Source organism: Herpailurus yagouaroundi, unplaced genomic scaffold (genome assembly GCF_014898765.1).
Source record: "Herpailurus yagouaroundi ecotype Mexico unplaced genomic scaffold, PumYag 100, whole genome shotgun sequence".
In the NCBI taxonomy this organism is placed as follows: Eukaryota; Metazoa; Chordata; class Mammalia; order Carnivora; family Felidae; genus Herpailurus; species Herpailurus yagouaroundi.
Genome location: NW_024412391.1, coordinates 11,494,841 through 11,513,362, shown reverse-complemented (window position 1 = coordinate 11,513,362; position 18,522 = coordinate 11,494,841). Strand labels below are relative to the sequence as shown.

Genomic DNA, 18,522 nt, shown 5'->3' with positions numbered 1-18,522 from the left:
TGGGATCTAGTGGAGTAAAGAGGCACAGGTGCGGCACAGCAAGCCAGCATGTGAGGTCGTGGGCTGACAAATCTAGAAAGAGGGGGTCTTGTTACTGTAAGGAGCAAACTAGCATACTAGAGCGTATGCTTGGAGGTAAGGACTGAATTAAGGAGATTGTGACAACAAAGGGTGGCTAGGACCGGTTCAGGTGGGTCATGAGCATGAGTACAGCCACGGAGGAAAGGAAGAAACCAGCAGAGTGAGTGAGCTGCGTGTTTACCTGGAGAACGCGATGGAAGTAAAGGGTGTTCGTCCCGGTACCGTAAGACTGATGAACTTGATTGAAGAATTCTGTAATAAGTCTAAACAGAAGTTTAATGGGAACTTTTGTGTGTACGTGCAAACTCTACTTTGCCTGAGGGGAAAAGGAAAAAAAAAATCAGATGATACAGTACCTAGAAGAAAAAAATACATTTCATTTTTAGTGTTTTATATCCTAAACTCTTTCAGCAGGAGAGAGTAATTTACTTCTGAGTTTAGAACATTTTTAACTTTTATGGTTATAAATAAAAAGTAGATTTATCTCAAAAACTTTAAAAAGTGCCTTTTGAAATCACAAATTCAGTCTAGATTTAGATTGCATTTGAGCGAACATGTAGTGGTGTGCTTATAGTCTTTGTGAAGTTGTATTTCCCAGAACTCCTTTGTGGCAAGTCTGTGTCTTTTCTTGTACATAAAGAATATAAAATACTCGAATCGTTCTTCCTAGTTTTTAAATGTTTTTATTTTGTTGACTTTAAAACTGTATTTAAAAGCATTCCAAATTTTATCAGGTATATTAAGTGAACTTGATATTGATGCAAATGAAGGATCTCTAATGGAGCTACAGGGACATATTGGAAGATTCCAGGTAACCGACTCTTACTTCTTTAAAGAGTAGTACTGTAAGACAACAAAATACAACAGCCCTCTTATCCATCCTCCCTGTTCTGTTTCCTGGATTTGGGCAAACCCTCTCAATGGTTTTTAATCTATTATCTCTAAATAAATATGCTTATTTTTGAATTTTCGGAATCATCTATTGATTTTCCATTGAGAAGGGTGAGAACTTAGGATCCCTTTTTTCCTTTTCTTCCACCATACAGTATGGACACTTGTCACAACACCCCTCCACCCACTGCCGAAACTCAATATAATTATGAATTTGATTAGATCAGTACTTAGTGTTATGCTGTTATTATTATGTAAATGTAGTATTTGAATAAGAATGGGTGATAGGTTACTTTTGGGCACAACATTATGTTTTCCCTAGAGTGAATAATTATTTCTTTTTTTATTTGCTTGGTTTTTATGTGTTTATTTCTAAGCTCTCTTCCAGTTGTGTGATCTCCTTTAATATATTCAAGCATATTAGATAGCTTATCAACTAGATATTTATCACAGTCTTTCTGGGAGCCTCCTGGCCTGCTTTGATCCGGACATCTTCGTTTTTGATTGGCTGCAGAGTAATTATATTTATATACTAGAATTTATATTTCATTGTTTTTGATATAGTAATTTTCTTAACCAACCAATCCTCTTTTCATGAACTGTTTTTTCAAGTTTCCAAAAGAAAACTGCCGCTATCAGCATTTTTGGGTACAAATTTTTGAACTAGAGATTAGATAGCAATAACTGGTATCACTGGGTCCAAGGGTGCACACACAGTACATGTTGAGTCATTATCAAACAGCACTCCAGAAAGGATGGTACTCTCACCAGCAATGCCCAAATACTCCTTCCTTCCTTCCTTCCTTCCTTCCTTCCTTCCTTCCTTTCTTTCTTTCTTTCTTTCTTTCTTTCTTTCTTTCTTTCTTTCTTTCTTTCGTCATCTAATGTTTTTCATTGGTAGGGAGAAAAAGACATTTTTGATGAGTCTTTCATAAGGTGAAAGAAATGTTTTAGTGCATTTGTTTTGTCTGTAAGGGTAGCAAACGGCAGGTGATCTCTTAAAAATAGATATAACTGTTTTGGCAAAATAAACTTATATTGTAATCTTTTCGATATGTTTTGCCTTATCCAGTCTTATGTAAACTAACATCAGTTTACATAAGCTACTATATATCTGTGTATGTCTGTATATGAATGTAGGTGTGTGTGATACCAGTTTTTAAAGTGCATGTTTTTAATGTCCATTTATTATGTGCAGAGCACTATAGACTAAGCACTGTAAATACAGTTCTTTGTCTCAGGTAATCCTGACAACAAGTAAGGTGGGAATCGCTATTTTCCTAAGAATGTGAGCATTGAGGCTTCTGGAAGTTAAGTAACTTGTTGTAGATCACATAGCAAGAAGTCACGTACCTGCTATGGAAACCCACATCTCTGATTGCAATCACTAGATAGGCGTATTACCAATTTTGAAAATCTTGTCCTTCCCTCTAAGAACCTTAGGAAAAATGGTATTGTCGGGTGAAAAGTAGCAACATTTCAAGGAGAGGACATCTTCATTTTATCTGCCAAGGGTACCTGTGTGTTCTCAGCCCCTTTACGAAGTCCCCAGAGGTGGCTATAGGAGAAATAGCCTTTAAACTTGAGCATTCATAGACAACGTTATCACGGACATGCTTGTTACAAACTGTCTTCTGTTTGCCATCTCATTTTGCTTCTCATTATTTATCAACTTGTGTTTATTTAATTGGTATCTACCGAGGAATTATTTGGTGTGATACAGAATATTCTCTAATGTTTACAATGTAATGGGGATTAACTGCTAAAAAAAAAAAAAAAGATGTTCTTTTAATGAGTTGACTGCCAAGCAGATACATTTGCAAAAAGGTGAATTTTAATAGTGCTAACTTCAGTGCCTCAGTTGGAGGTAAGAAATCAGATGCTTTAGAGAGTGATTCCACTCCCCGGTGAGTTCTTCTTTTTTGTATCCCTCAAAGAGGGGTAGCTGATTTTACACGTACGGATTGGCTCTGAACAAAGTATCTTTCTCTTTCTTAGCGCCAGTGCTTAGGACTCCTGAGCCGCTTTGGGGGCTCTGACAGACTGCGTCAGTTTAAATTTCAAGATGATAATGTGGAGGGAGATAGAGTGAGCAAGAAAGATGAGCTTGAACTGGCCATGCAGCAGGTAAGAGGAGTGAGCGTTGTGTATCCGTTCTTGAACAGCTGTGTGTTTTTTGGAAGCGTGATGAAAACAACAGATGTGAGTGGTTTTACAGATTGATTTACAGCTTTGTTGTAATTTTACAGATTGATCACTAGCTTTGTTTTCCCTCAGCTCTGGAGTTCCCTGATATTGGGCATTTGGGGAACTAATATTTTTGTCACTGTTACTCTTCCATTGTAGATCTGTGCCAATGTCATGGAATATTGCCAGTCACTCCTGTTACAGAGCTCCCCCACCTTTCAGCATGCTATGTGCCTCTTCACCCCGAGCCTGTCAGAAACCATTAATAGAGATGGACCCCGGCAAGGTGAGCCGAGTCGTTTCCTTCTGTATTTGAGTATTAAGTTGCTGTGATTAAGACAGGCTCTAGTTGGCTCCAGTGAGATGCAGTGTTTTCTTTATGTGTCATTAGTGGGAAAGTTTGTAAATGACTTTAAGGAGCGGTAAGGAGTTGGCGTTGTTCGTCTTGTGGATAGTCTAGAGAGCTGGAGAGGACAGAGAAATTCAAGATTTTCTGAGGATAAATTTCTAAATAGAAGAGCCTTGTGGGGAGAGTGTGGTTTTGAATAGTATCTGAGACGCCAAAGAAAGGATCTAGGATTGGTGATTAAGCTAGTCGGGTGAAAAATGTGAAAATGTAACAGTTTAGATGTGAAATCATGTTAAGCTGAATGCATGTCTAAATTGGGTCCTGTATTATAGCTCCAGGTTTCTGTACCATAGCAAATTAAAATGTAGATGCTAAGTGAGCTGACATAGCCCATGATTTCCTAATGACACAGTCGGCAAGATCTGGAATGTGAGGGCTAAGGGTTGATTGAAGTGGTTATCCCATGGGCCACTCAGAAGCCAAAACCCATTCTGATCTCAATGGTGGTAATGGAATGGACTGCTTCTGATTTCCGGAAGCTCTTTGTGTGAGGTTTCTGAAAATCACTTTGTCACATTTTTATCTCCTTCAAGATCTTATTTTCCCTGGAAATTACTTAATCACTTAAAATACTTAATAGAATGATGTTATGAAAAATATATTAGTTTAACAATATATAACCACTGTCTCATGTAACTGGTGCCAAGAACTGACTCTATTTGTGTAACTCTATTATAAAGTGACCAGGGGGGCCCTTTTCTTCTCCCTTGAATCACACATTTTCATACAAACTTGACCTGATCATAACATTTTCGAGTGATGGACACCTGGGTGGCTCAGTTGGTTAAGCGTCTAACTTCGGCTCAGGTCATGATCTCACAGTTCGTGGGTTTGACCCCTGCATCAGGCTCTCTGCTGACAGCATGGAGCCTGCTTGGGATTCTGCCTCAATCTCTCTCCCTCTCCTTCCCCCTTCCCCTCCCTCCTGCCCTCTTTCCCCCCTAGCTTATGCTCTCTCTCTCTCTCTCTCTCAAAAACAATAAACATTAAAAAATTTTTTTTAAATATTTTTAAATGAAATTGTAGTTTTGTCATTTATTCTCCGAAAACAATCATATGCTAATAATGTATCATTAGTAATTATTAAAATTTCATTTAGCTTCTTCTCACTTTGAGCACATCTTTCCCATACTGGATCATTCTTTGATCTTTAATACTTAATGATGAACTTTATGAAGGCTTATATATTGGTTTTTATTTTTCCTCAGACTTTTTAAAGATTTAATAAGCATACATACCTTTGCCAATTGTAGACATGGCATGGGTAGGTATGTAGTAAGTTCAAGAATATTTAGTTGTAGAGAAGTAGCTTAACCTTAGCAGTTAAGAATATAGACCGATGATGAACTGCCTAGACCTGAATCCCAATTCTCTAAGTGACTATTCATATGACTTCAGAAAAATTATTTAACCCTCTCTGTGCCTCAGTTTCCTCATCTGTAAAATGGGAGTAATAACAAGCTCCTAATTTTTAGTATAAGGATTAAATGTGTTAATATCTGTGAAATGCTTTAGAACAGTGTCTGGTCCTTAGCACTGCCTAAATGTTAGCTCTTATTATTTTCATTATTGCTGTTGTCATTATTGTCTATCATTTAGTATATGTACTATTACTTGTGGTCCAGGGCCCTTTCCTATAGCACTTCTACTCCCTGGACCTGGTGATCTGTCCTGCAGAATCTGCTTTCTGTAGTCATCTCTTTTGTGAGCAGCCCCCATGAAGCTAAGTCTGGTAGCTTCTGCACACCTGAATACTTTCTAGACTTGAGCAGGTTAGCGTGTGAGAACCCCTGATGTGTGCCAGAGTACTGTCAGCATTGGACCATTCTCTTTCTGGATGTGTTCCTGCCAGACTAGATAATGATACAGACGTTCCTGGGCCCCAGAGTACCTAATTTCACCAGCAGAAGGCTCTGTATCATAGAGACCGTCACATCTTCACTGAGGACTAGAAAGGGAAACCTGGCAACTGATGTGAGTCCAGGATGTCCTGGTTGGTGGCAACATCCGCTGACAAGGAACTGTTTTCTCGCTTCCACTCTTCACGAAGACCTGTGAAATGTGACTTAGGAGCCAAGTTAAGGGAGACAGTGGAGAAGGAAGCCAATGCACATCTCCCTGCAGTATTCGTGGCAGTTAGAGCCACTGAACAAAGATTATCTCCGAATTGAATTCGAAATTACTAAGGTGTTTCTCAAGAAATCCCTCAATCAAAGGGGAAGTTGCTCCACTTGCGCCAGTCCTGCCAGCTCTTCCCTTTGCAGAAGACTTTCCCGACATCCCATTGTTCCTTTGTACCTTCATCAGAAGCTAGTCAGGTAAAAGGCAGATCATTTTGTTTCCTTACCCAAAAGGACATACGGTGCTAAGAGAGTTGTTGAAGTTTAAATTTCATTATATTATTTGAATATCTCAGTTAGTGTTCTCCTTCTCTTGGGAAGAATGACTTTGAGCTGGGAATTCAGCAACCAGAAAGATGCAGACCAGAAGTGAATCCACATATCTAGAGCTGTAGGGTAAAGCGGGAATTATTCGCCTGGGGCCAGGAAACTCCAGACTTGTGTGTGAGGCTTGCGTCTGCGTGTTCATGGCGGGGGCGGGGGGAGAAGCTGGATGCAAAGGTTTATAATTAATGGTTCTGAAAGAGGTCTTCCCCCCAATAAAGGGAAAGTTCTGTCAGTGTCCCATCATCCAGATTTCCTTATTCTCTTCAGGTCTTCAACTTTATGCACATATCTGATCATAGTAGCTCCTAACCCCTCCTCTGAACTGTCAGAAGTATTTAAAAGTGGTTTTGGGTTGGGGCCCCTGGGTGGCTCAGTCAGTTAAGCATCCAACTCTTGACTTTGGTTTAGGTCATGATCTCACAGTTCATGGGTTCAAGCCCCTCGTTGGGCTCTGCACTGACAACGCAGAGCCTGCTTAGGATTCTCTCTCTCTCCCTCTCTCTCTCTCTCTTTCTGCCCCTACCTCACTTGGTAACTCTCTCTCTCTCTCTCTCTCTCAAAATAAATTAATAACCATTGAAAAATTTTTTTTAAAAAAGTAGTCTTGGGTTGGTTTTAATAATAGGTTACATGCCCTTCAATTCTTGGCATATCCTGTTTAAAACAGGTGATTTGAGGGGCATCTGGGTGACTCATTCAGTTAAATGTCCAAATCTTGATTTTGGCTGGGGTCATAATCCCATGATTTGTGGAATCAAGCCCCGCGTTGGGTTCTGCACCGAGAGCACAGAGTCTGCTTGGGATTCTCTCTCTCCGTCCCTTTCTGCCCCCCCTCCCCCCAAATAAATAAATAATAATTAAAAAAAAAACCAAAACAGGTCATTCGAGATTCATATCAAATTCTTATAAATGGAACATCGTTTTTTATTATCAACTCTATTAGATACTCAAGCTCCAGTGATTCCATATTGGCGCCTGCCCGGTTTGGGCATTATTGTCTACCTGCTGAAACAGAGCGCTAATGACTTCTTCAGCTATTACGACAGTCATCGACGGAGTGTCAACAAACTTCAGAATGTAGAGCAACTTCCACCTGATGAGATAAAAGAGGTATGAACCTCATCATGAGCTGTGGAGATTTCTGAGAAGCCTTTGCTTTTCCTCACAAGGACCAGAATACTGGTGTCAGACTTGTGAGCAAAGATGATGTATGCAGGGAGACGAAAGGGCTTGAAGTGGTTCCTCTGTGTGGCTTTAAGAAGAGCCCGTCACCTTAGCACCACGCCTCATAAGCAGAGTAACACGTCACTGAAATACAGTGAAGCTGCACTTGTTTAAGAACACCACCTGCCCTCCGGTAGAACGGCAGCTGGCCTTTGAAGGAGGGTTTTGGTAATTTATACTCTAAAATCTGTGCTGAGAAACTTGGGTGTCTATTGCAGATGCTTATTCAGTGGAAGTGATCCCTTAAGATGCCTCTGTGCCTTCGGCATCTTCAGTATCTGTTGAGTGAATTTTTCAGACAAACGGGATGGCGGATCAGACTTGACTGCCTGCTCTCAATGAGCCAGAATCACTCACTGACGTTTATTGCACCTAAAGATGCTGAGTTGCCGGGCTTGCTCCCTCAGTAGCCGGACTACACGGTATCTCTTGCCCAGTGCTGGAGCTTCTTGGTGTCCTTTGGCAGCCTCAGTGTTGAACCGATTTGCCATTCCTGGTTTGCACCAACTCCCCTGAAAACTCGGTGTCACTCTTCAGAGTAGTCAAGCCTGCCCCTTCTTGCCACTCTTCTGATGATCAGAGGGAACACTGAGTGAGTGTTTACCATGTGCCAGGCCCTGAGCTACAAGTTCTGGCTCAACACATGAGCCTTTTTTTCTCAGATGAGGAAATGGAGGCACTGGAAGTTTGAATAACTTACCCGAAGCCACCCAGCTAGCACGTACCGAGGCAGGAGTTATTGGTGGGGTTCAGGCGAGCCCTGGAACCGGGTGGCTTACAGCCGACAGCCCCTCCTCCTCCCATTGCAGCTCATGGGCCGTGCGGGTCCTCGCAGGGGGCCCGCAGCCTCCCAGTGAAGCGTGTGGCGCCCTCCCAGCCCGTCTGCCAAACCCAGCGTCTGGGTTGTAAATCGCATCTCTGTGCTTATGCCAAATAGAGGTGTGATGAAGGGAGTTTCTGGCCGATGAGCATATTTTTCTATCTGCTGTAGAAATCCACTGTACGTTTTCTTCAGAAGATACGTGACAGCTGTCAAAGAACTTCTCCATGGCAGTGTTAAACCTACTGCTTGAAAAACCTACTGTTTCATCTCGTTTTACCTTGATGGGAAGTTGAGGGTTGGTCGGCCCATCAGCAGATTGGAAATGTCTGTTTCAGGGATGAGACCTTTTCCAGAAAGCAGCACGTGAATCTTCATTTGTGAATTTAATTGGTTTGGCTCTCTGTTTTTCTGTAAAGTTACTAGCTTCCTAACTAGCTAAGATAATAGCTCTTGTCTGCAAGGACATTTAAACTTCTTCAAACATTTTTCACAGTGCTTATCGCAAGTGACCCTCTGTATAGAATTCCATGAAGTTTTGGTTACAGTTCACATCATCACTAATACTGTGTTTGTTTCTGGTTTTCAGTTATGTCAGTCTGTGATGCCTGTTGGTGTTGAGAAAATCTCCACTGCCCAGAAATATGTCCTAGCAAGACGGCGTTTGGTGAAGTTGATCAACAATCGAGCCAAACTACTTTCCCTTTGTTCTTGTATCCTTAATGAAGTCACAGTGGGAACTGGAATGGTGACCTTTAAAAGATTCTTTAAATGTAGAGACTGTTTACTGATTCTCACATTTTTTGGGCATCAAAGCCATATGGAAAAGGACATACATAATTATTGTTGATTTTTTCCCGTAAATGCCCGATATATTTCCAAATTAAAATTTTTCCTTATCTTTTAGAGTAGCTAGTAATCCTGATAATGTGTACAGTCACTCTGTGTCTGAATAGGAAGCAAGGACACTGGAGACTGTGCTGGCACAGCACACGTGCCCCCCCCCCCCCCCCCCCCCCCCCCCCCCCCCCACCTCATTCCTCTCAACACGTCTTGCTGCTTTTTAGGGAAACAGACCCTTACCCCTGTCGGTTAGACTGAGGCAGTGCGTATGTCACTAAGTGGTACGGTCTCTCCTTTTTTCCCCTCCTCAGCAGCTGGTTTGATGAGATTGTTTTCCTTTAGTCCGAGCTCTCTTCTGTAGTTATCATAGAGACCTGCCTATTTATTCTTTGGCGCCATCTGGAGTACTACTTGTTACATTGCACGCCCACCGATTCTCAGGATTCCCTGTTTGCCTCCAGAACCTTATTTAAAAGCAGAAGACTACAAGGTAAACTTCATTCTGAAAACCTATAGATCTCAGTGCTGTGAAAACCTAGTTACATTTTTATTTAGTTTTTGTTTCCAGGTTACTAAGAGTGGATTGGGCAATGGAGAGCTACTTAGTTATTAGACATGGCTATTTCTTGTGTTTTACTTCTATTCATGGGAAATTGTGTGGACAGTATGAACATCTTAAGACACTGCTCTTCAGCTTCTTGCAGTTAAGGGCTGGCCAGCTCCAGAGTCCCCTGCTCACAAATAATTTTCTAGAAGAATGGATGTGGGTCAGCCTGGGCCATGATCTTTATTAAGTGAGCCTGTTTGACTGGTGAGCTTGTATTGGATCCCTTAGTGGGAAAGAAACGGAAGGAAAGCTTGCAGACCCTGACCTAGACAAGTGAAATGCTTTCCAGGGGCTTCTAGTTACTGAAAGTTGAAATAGATTTCTCAGCCTTGACCCATGTTTTCTGTGGCGCTGTGGTTCATTGTCTTCAGATTCTTCCAGGGTGTAGTAGATGCATCCTGGGAAAGCTGTTTTGACTGTGTCTTTTATCTCTAGATTCCTTCGCTTCAGAAACCAACCTGGATTTCAGAAGTGGTCTGACTGCAGTGAGCCAACATGACATAGACCAGGTAAGGTTCTAGTCTCATACCCTTGTTCTTTTCTGGAAGGACAAAGGAAGAGCCTAGTATGTTAATAAGTTTATGATTTTCAGGGCTATATACAAAGACCTGATTTTAATTCGTGCCTGGCCACCCAACAGCTCTGGGACTTTGAACAACCTGATTTTGAGCCTCCATTTCCTCAGTGAAGAAACGGAAATGATAATTCAGCCTCAAACAGTTTTGTCAGGATTAAATGAGGTTTCATATGTGGGGCTCCTAGGGGAGTAGTGCCTGGAAGGTGTAACATCAAGTTCAGTAAATTACTGAGCATGTGATCTGGAAACTGCCAGTTTCTTTAGATTAACTTTGTCGACTTTAGGCACAAAGTGTCACTCAGCACTTAATTTTCCAGAAAATAATTTAAGTGGAGAGATGGGGAGTAGTCATTACAAATTCCATTTAGGAGACCATACAGTAGTATGTACTTAGTAACCTCTTGGCCAGTAATGTTGGAATGAATGAAGAGCATTCCAAAAACAATTAAAATGAAAACTTAATATGAAACTAATAGGAAAGTCTTGGGAACAGAGTAGTTAGCAGGGTACATGAATTATAGCTGGATCTGTTCCTAGGCATCTGAATGTCCTTAGCCATGATTTTTTTTTTTTAACTTTTTTTTTTAATGTTTATTTATTTTTGAGAGAAAGAGAGAGCGTGAGCTGGGGAGGGACAGAGACAGAGGGAGACACAGAATCTGAAGCAGGCTCTAGGCTCTGAGCTGTCAGCACAGAGCCCGACGCGGGGCTTGAACTCACAGACTGTGAGATCATGACCTGCTGAAGTTGGACACTTAACCGACTGAGCCACCCAGGCGCCCCCCTAGCCGTGATTGGATAAAGCCTCTGTACTCTTCCCTAATCCCTCTTGGCCACTACCTTTCTTAAAGCTGAAGGTTAGGCTTTATCCAGGAAAGAGCATCCTCCAGACCATGCTTAACCAGACATCATAAAGAGCATGCTCTCATCCCAGCCCTGACTACATCTGCCCCAGAGTGACTTCATAATAGCAATCCATGTTTTGGCTAGACTTGTTTAGGTAAGCTTTAATGTTCAGTTAGGTCATGGGCACAATTAGGCAAAGTATAGATCTACCAGAAGATGTTTGATAAATATGTGTTGAATTAATCACTATTTCTGTTTCATTAGACTGTGCTGATATAAAGTGAGAAGAAATGCAGGATTAATAAATAACCTTCTCACTCTGTTTTGATTTTACTGCAAAACTGAAGGCAGGTAGATTTTATCTAATTTTGCACTTAATATTAACATTTCACTATTATGCCAAAAAGATCCATTCGAAATCAAATGTGCATTCTAAAATACATGAATTCTAAAGTGTATACCAGGTTCTTGTCTTCTGTTTATATTGTTTGAAAGTGAAAGCATGGAAATGGTTTTTTCTTTTTTTTTTAATTGCAAAACCAAGTAAAAAGTAAAAGCTTCTTTCTAGTTTATCCTGTTTCTTTCCCCAGAGGCATCCACTCCTAACAACTTGTGTCACCAGTCAGGAAATATTTTACTGCAGTATGTCCATATGTCAACAACAGCATCATTTGTTGTTGTTATTTAAAATTTTAAACATTTATACAAGACAGGAAAGAGGGGAAAACAATATCATACCAATAAATTGTAGCATAGAAGGAATGTTTAGTTAATTTGCTACATGAGAAAGGACCACATTACAAAATTTCAAAGATAGTTTAAATTGGAAGACATGAAACAAAAAATATTTGAGACTATAGTTTTAATAACAAAATATCATCTGTGTTAACTCTAGCTTCAGGCTGACGCCATCAACGCTTTTGGAGAATCACTACAAAAGAAACTTCTGGACATTGAAGGATTATACTCGAAAGTTCGATCTCGCTATAGTTTCATACAAGCTCTTGTCAGACGTATCCGAGGCCTGCTGAGGATATCAAGGAACTAAGAGCCCGTGCTTATACTCTTCTAGGGAAGAGAAGAATTGGGGAAAACTGTCCCCTTTTTATGGACTAGTTTGTTTCTAAATTATGACCAAAAAATATTTTGCTATTTCTTTCTTTATATATGGACATCTTTTCTGTAAATTTCTTTGCCTGGTTCCAACCTCACTAGTAAAAAATAAATACTTTTTAAAAAAAGACACAAAACATATGGCTGGTCGTTTTTGAAATTTTACCTAGAAAATGATCAACGTTATTGGGAATCCACTTTCCAGAGTGGTAGTTTTCCCCTAGGGGTATAATTCTGAATGTTCTCTTAAAGGCATAGTCTGGAAATTGCAGTTTTTTATCTCTTTGTTATCTGCATTGCATTTCTGTGATAATCAAGGTCACTCCATGGGGTACAGTGGACCACAAACTATAGTTATGCTGTTTGATAGAATAGTGTACTCACTACTGTGAAGATATTATAGAAATGTCCCAAGAAAGGAAGTTATCTCTTTGCTAAAATTATTTTTTTTCCTTCATGTTAGTGGCAGTATAATAATTTGGATTTGTCCAAATTATTTGATTGTGAAATTTCTCAAACTAATCACCTACTGATAATTTCTCATATAATTAATGTGATGCCTACAATTAGGGCAAAAGAATTTAGACCATCATCACTCTACCTCTTGCCCAATTGTGCTTATGTTCAAGTGACTACATCATCTCAAAGTCCATTTTTCCCTTTCTAGCCATAAATTAGTTCAGCCTAAAATAAAGGAGAGAAAGGGAAAAGTGTCTTGACTCATGAGTAGCAGAAAATTAATACTTAGTTCTATAGTGTTTCTTTTTTAAAAATATAAATTTTTTTTTATAATTTCTGTGGCTTTTTAGCATATTAAAATTTTTTAAATGTTTACTTATGTTTTTCTCCTTAACTATTTGAAAGTATATTGTAGACATAGTGACACTTTATCCGTAATATTTCAGCAACTAATAACAAGGATATTTCCTTCCAAATCATAATACCATTATCGCACTTAAGACATTTGCTAACAAAATACAATAAAATTTTCAAATATTAAGGCAATATTCAAATTTCAATTGCCCCCAAAATGTACTTCTAGAACTTTAATTTTTTTTACCCAGAATTAAATCAAGAATCACACATTACATTTAGTTACCTCTTTAGTTTCCCCTCCTGAAATGTTTCCCCTCCTTTTTGGGGGGAGATGGTGATTAATGTGATACTTGTTAGCTGTTTTGAAAAGGGTCCCAAAGTTACTTTTGTTTTTGTTTTTGTTTTTAAATTAAGTTTAAGTTAAACATTTTTGGCAAGAATACTACAATTCTGTGGGTGATACTATGCCTTCATATATCAGGAGTTTCCTATCAGTTTGTCCCATTATTTTAAGTTTGCGCACTTAATTAAGGTAGTGTTTGACACACCGGCATTGTAAAGGTTATCTTTCTTCCCTTGTAATGAATAATCTGTGGGTTGATACTTTGAGACTGAATTTATGTTTCCAAAAACTATCAGCCATTGCTTTTTAAAAAATGCTTATTTTTAACGTTTATTTATTTTTGAGAGACAGGGCACGAGTTGGGGAGGGGCAGAGAGAGAGGGAGACACAGAATCCAAAGCAGGCTCCAGGCTCTGAGCTGTCAGCACAGAGCCTGACACGGGGCTCGAACTCACAAACTGCAGATCATGATTGGAGCCAAAGTCAGATGCTTAACCGACTGAGCCACCCAGGTGCCCTTAAAAATGCTTATTTTTGAGAGAGAGAGAGCAGGGGAGGGGCAGAGAGAGACAGGGACAGAGGATCCAAAGCAGGTTCTGTGCTGACAGCAGAGAGCCCCATGAGGGGCTTGAACTCACAAACTGTGAGATCATGACCTAAGCCGAAGTTGGACACTTAAGCCAACTGAGCCGCCCAGGTGCCCCTCTGCCACTGCTTTTATCATTAACTCAGGTTTAAAAAATTGTGTATGGTTTTGATCATACAAATAATATCAATATTATAAACATGCAGACACCCACTCTATCCTGTTACATACTTAATCAAATCTTAAAATTAACCCTATTTGCTCAAGAATTTATTTTTATTGTTTTTATTAAAGATTTTTTAATGTTGATTTTTGAGAAAGTATGAGCGGGGAAGGGGCAGAAAGAGAGGGAGACACAGAATCTGAAGCAGGCTCCAGGCTCTGAGCGGTCAGCACAGAGCCCAACATGGGGCTTGAACTCACGGACTGCGAGATCATGACCTGAGCTGAAGTCAGATGCTTAAATGACTGAGCCACCCAGGCACGCCAAGAATGTTTTTTTTTTTTTTTTCTTTTAAAGAAATATACTATGGTAGATACAGTTGGGGCTCCTGTGAACTTCCTGTTCCCAATTCCCCTACTTCCCTTCCAGAGATAACCATTGTCATGAAGTTATTGTTGAATTTGCCATTCATGTTTTATGCTTCTACTACATATGTGTGTATCCATAGACATTAACAAGTATTGTTTTACAGGGTTGTGTTTTTTTTAATTCTTATTTTAATTCCTGTTAACAGAATGTTGTATTAGTTTCAGGTGTACAACATAGTGATTCAGGAATTCATACATCACCCGAAGCTCATCACAAGTGCAGTCCTTAATCCCCATCACTTATTTAACCCATCCCTTGTTTTATAGGTTGTTAATCTTGATATGTGGGTTGTCCTACTAATGGATCAATTTGTAGTTTGCTTTTTTTTGGTTCAGCATTGTGATTTTAATAATTGCTCATACTCATTTATTATAAATCTTGAATGGTAGTTATCGATTTTACAGATACCCAAATTTATGCAGTCTGTTGGTGGACTGGCACACATTTAAATTCCCGGTATTATTTGTGTTTGTATTTGCTATTACAAGCTGTGCTGCAATGATTATCATACATGTCTCCTTGGAGGAGACATGCGCTATGTAAGAAGGCCTCTCTGGATCACATAATTACGAGTGGAAATCTTGAGACAGAGGTTAAGAGTTCTAAATTTCACTAGACATTGCTGTATTTTTCTTAGTGGTTGCTCCAATTTACTCCTACCCATGGGGTGAGAGTTCCTGTTTTTTCATACCATTAAGCACAGTTCCAATTGTCATACTTTTTTTTCTAACGACTTATTTTTTTACTGCAGTTTTAAGTTTCCAATAAAACAGAGGAAGAATCAAGAGACTTCCCATATACCCGCTGCCCCCACACATGCACAGCCTCCCCCACCCTATCAGCCTCACTCACCAGAATATACGTTTTTACCAGGGATGATCCTACATTGATGCATCGTAATCACTCAGAGCCCATGGTTTTTACCTTCCAGTTCACTCTGGGTGTGTATCCATCACTATAATGTATAGAGGAAAATCTTGATCTGCACTGCCTGTTCATTTCTCCATTCCCTCCTACCCACCACCCTCATAAACTTTGTAACCAATTATTTTTTTTTAATTTTTTTAATGTTTATTTTTGAGGTGGGGAGGGGCAGAGAGAGAGAGAGAGGGAGACACAGAATCTGAAACGGTCTCCAGACTCCGGGGCTTGAACTTACAAACTGCAAGATCATGACCTGAGCCAAAGTCAGACACTTAACCGACTGAGCCACCCAGGCGCCCCGACCAGTTATCTTTTTATTGTTCCCATAGGTTTGCCTTTTTTCAGAATTTAATATACTTGGAATCACAGAGTATGTAGGCTTTTGAGAATAGCTTCTTTCACTTAGTACCATGCATTTAAGCTTCCTCCAAATCTTTTCATGGTTTAATAACTTTTTATTTTTTAAGCACTGAATTATATTACATTGTCTGGATGTACCGTAGTTTTTTAATCCACTCACTTCCTGAAGGGCATCTTGGTTGTTTTCCAAGTTTTGGCAATTATGAATAAATCTCGCTTTTATAAACATCCTTGTATGGGTTATGGTGTGGACAGAAGTTTTCAACTCCTTTGAGCAAATACCAAGGAGCACGATTGCTGGGTCATATGGTAAAGATAGTTTAGTTTTATAAGATACTGCTGAGCTGTCTTCCAAAATGGTGGTACCATTTTGTATTTCCCCCGGCCATATTTGACACTTCTTGTTCTGAATCCTCACTGGGGCTTGTCAGTGTTCTGGATTTTGGCTATTCTAATTGGTACCTCTTGTTTAATTTACATTTCCTTGATGACATACAATGTGGAGCATCTTTTCATGTTTATTCGCCATCTGTATATCTTCTTTGGTGAGGTGTCTGTTAAGGCCTTTGGCCCATTTTTAAAGTCAGATTGTTTTCCCATTGTTGACTTTTAAGGGTTCTTTGGATATTTTGGATACATGTTCTTCATCAGACATGTCTTCTGCAAGTATTTTCTCCCAGTCTGTGGCTCTTCTTCTAACTCTTTTAATATTCTTTGGGAGGGCAGAAGTTTTAATTTTAAATCATTGAGCTTATCAATCATTTATTTCATGCACCATGCCTTTGGAGTATCTAAAAAGATCTCGTTATACTCAAGGTCATCTAGATTTTTTTCCCGTGTTTTGTCTAGAAGTTTTATAGTTCTGCGTTTTATGTTTAGGTCTGTGGTCCATTCCGAGTTAATTTTTGTGAAGGATATAAGGTCTGTGTCTAGATTTATTACTATAATAATATTAATATAATATATGTTTATATATAATATTACTATATTATTACTTGCATGTGGATTATTATTATTATTATTTGCATGTTGAGGAGTCTAACTTTACACTGTGGTATTGCCTTTGCTCTTTTATCAAAGACCACTTGACTATATTTATGGGGGTCTGTTTCTAGGCTATTTTATTCCATTGGTCTGTCTGTTCTTTTGCCAATACCACATTGTCTTAATTACTGCAGTCTTCCAGTAAGCTGAGTAGTGTTTGTCCTCCAACTTTGTTCTCCTTCAATACTGTGTTAGTTACTCTGGGTTTTTTGCCTCTCCAGATAAACTTTAGTCAGTTTGTTGATATCCATGAAATATCTTGCTGGGATTTTGATTAGAATTACATTTAATCTATAGTTGAAGTTCGGAAACACTAATTTCTTGACAATGTTATTGAATCTTTTGTGAACATGGTGTGTATCCATTTATTTATTTATTTATTTGACTTTTTTATCAAAATGTTGTGGGTTTCCTCATAGGGATCTATATTGTACGTATTTTGATCAGTGTCTGAGTGTTTCATTTTGGGTGGTATTAGTGTAAGTATTGTGTTTTTAATTTCAAATTCCACCTATTCATTGTTGGTATATAGGAAAGCAATTGATTTTTGTGTATTAACTTTGTATCCTGCAACCTTGCTAAAATCACTTGGTTCCATGAGTTTTCTTGTTGATTCTTTTAGGTTTTCGACCTAGGTGATCATGCATTGAAAAATTTTTGCCAATCCTGTGGGTGTAAAATGGCATCCCCACTTGCAAACTTTGTGTATTGTTTGCCTTTTTTTTTTCTCTGTTTATAAGGTTTATTTTTTGTTGGGTTGTGGATTTTTTTTCTTTTTATGTGTAGGTGGTAAATATAAATTTAGAGGGCTTTAGTTTATTCAGTTTTGGGTTTGCAGATATTTTCTCCCAATCTATTTGGTTATCCTTTGAATTTTTTTTATGGTGTAGAAGCTTACATTTTAATGTAATCTATCTTTTCCTTGAGGATGTGTGTGCATGTACTTTTTATGTTTTATTTTAAATTTGTCCAAAACTATTATAAAACTTGAGGGTCATAAATCTACTTTTCAGTATTGTCTTTTGACAGTTTAAAAATGTTGCCTCCTCTGGGGCACCTGGGTGGTTCAGTCGGTTGAGCATCCAACTTTGGCTCAGGTCATGATCTCACGGTTCCTGAGTTCAAGACCTGCATCTGGCTCCCACTTCAGATGCTCTGTCCACCTCTCTCTCTCTGCCCCTCCCCCACTTGTGGTTTCTCTCTCAAACATAAAAATAAAACCTTAAAAAAAATGTTGCCTCCTCATTAGGTCATTAATCCCTCTGGCACTGATTGTTGAGAATGGCATGATCTCTGTTTCCAATCTCTTGCTACAGTGAATATTTTTGAGCATACACAATTTAACCCAATTGCTGAGACAGAAGGTTTGCTCACTTAAACTTAAGATAGTTTTGACCAAATTACCCTCCAATGAAGTTTTAACAGTTTGTATCCCCATCAGTACTGAATCACTATGCCTGTTTCCTTACTCTTTCCAATGAGATGTGTTACCAAGCTTTTTGATTTTTGCCAATCTGGAGAAAAATGATACCTCATTATGGTAGTAATTTACATTTTTCTTAGTGTGAATGCCACTGAGTATCTTTCCATATGTTTGAGCTATTTGTATTTCCTTTTCTGTGAGCTGTTCATATCCTTTGAACACATTTTATTGGGTTGTTGGTCTCATTGATTTGTAGGAACTCTTCATACAAAGGAAATTAGTCCTTTCTCACTTGTTTTATCTTTTTTTTTTTTTCCATACAGGAATTTTTAATTTTTAGACGGTTGATTTTATCAATCTTGTGTTACGGCTTCTGAATTTTGTTTCAT

At 39.0% G+C, this 18,522-nt stretch overlaps 1 protein-coding gene across 2 annotated transcripts in view; it reads left to right on the top strand.

The window, feature by feature from the left end:
* NUP205 (nucleoporin 205) overlaps window positions 1-12,184 on the top strand; it is an 86,304-nt gene extending 74,120 nt beyond the window's left edge. Inside the window, exons 36-44 of one of the 2 annotated variants that reach the window (XR_005789156.1) lie at window positions 816-892; window positions 2,971-3,099; window positions 3,319-3,445; window positions 6,959-7,125; window positions 8,649-8,772; window positions 9,264-9,392; window positions 9,945-10,018; window positions 11,197-11,279; window positions 11,828-11,927. Coding sequence is in view for 1 of the 2 variants with exons in the window: in XM_040471877.1 (XP_040327811.1) it covers window positions 816-892; window positions 2,971-3,099; window positions 3,319-3,445; window positions 6,959-7,125; window positions 8,649-8,772; window positions 9,264-9,392; window positions 9,945-10,018; window positions 11,828-11,980 (980 nt within the window). In the remaining variant the exon portion in view is untranslated. Of the gene's footprint in view, window positions 1-815; window positions 893-2,970; window positions 3,100-3,318; window positions 3,446-6,958; window positions 7,126-8,648; window positions 8,773-9,263; window positions 9,393-9,944; window positions 10,019-11,196; window positions 11,280-11,827 lie in introns of both variants that reach the window. The other variant, XM_040471877.1, reaches the window with a different exon arrangement.
* The last annotated feature ends 6,338 nt before the right edge of the window (window positions 12,185-18,522 follow it).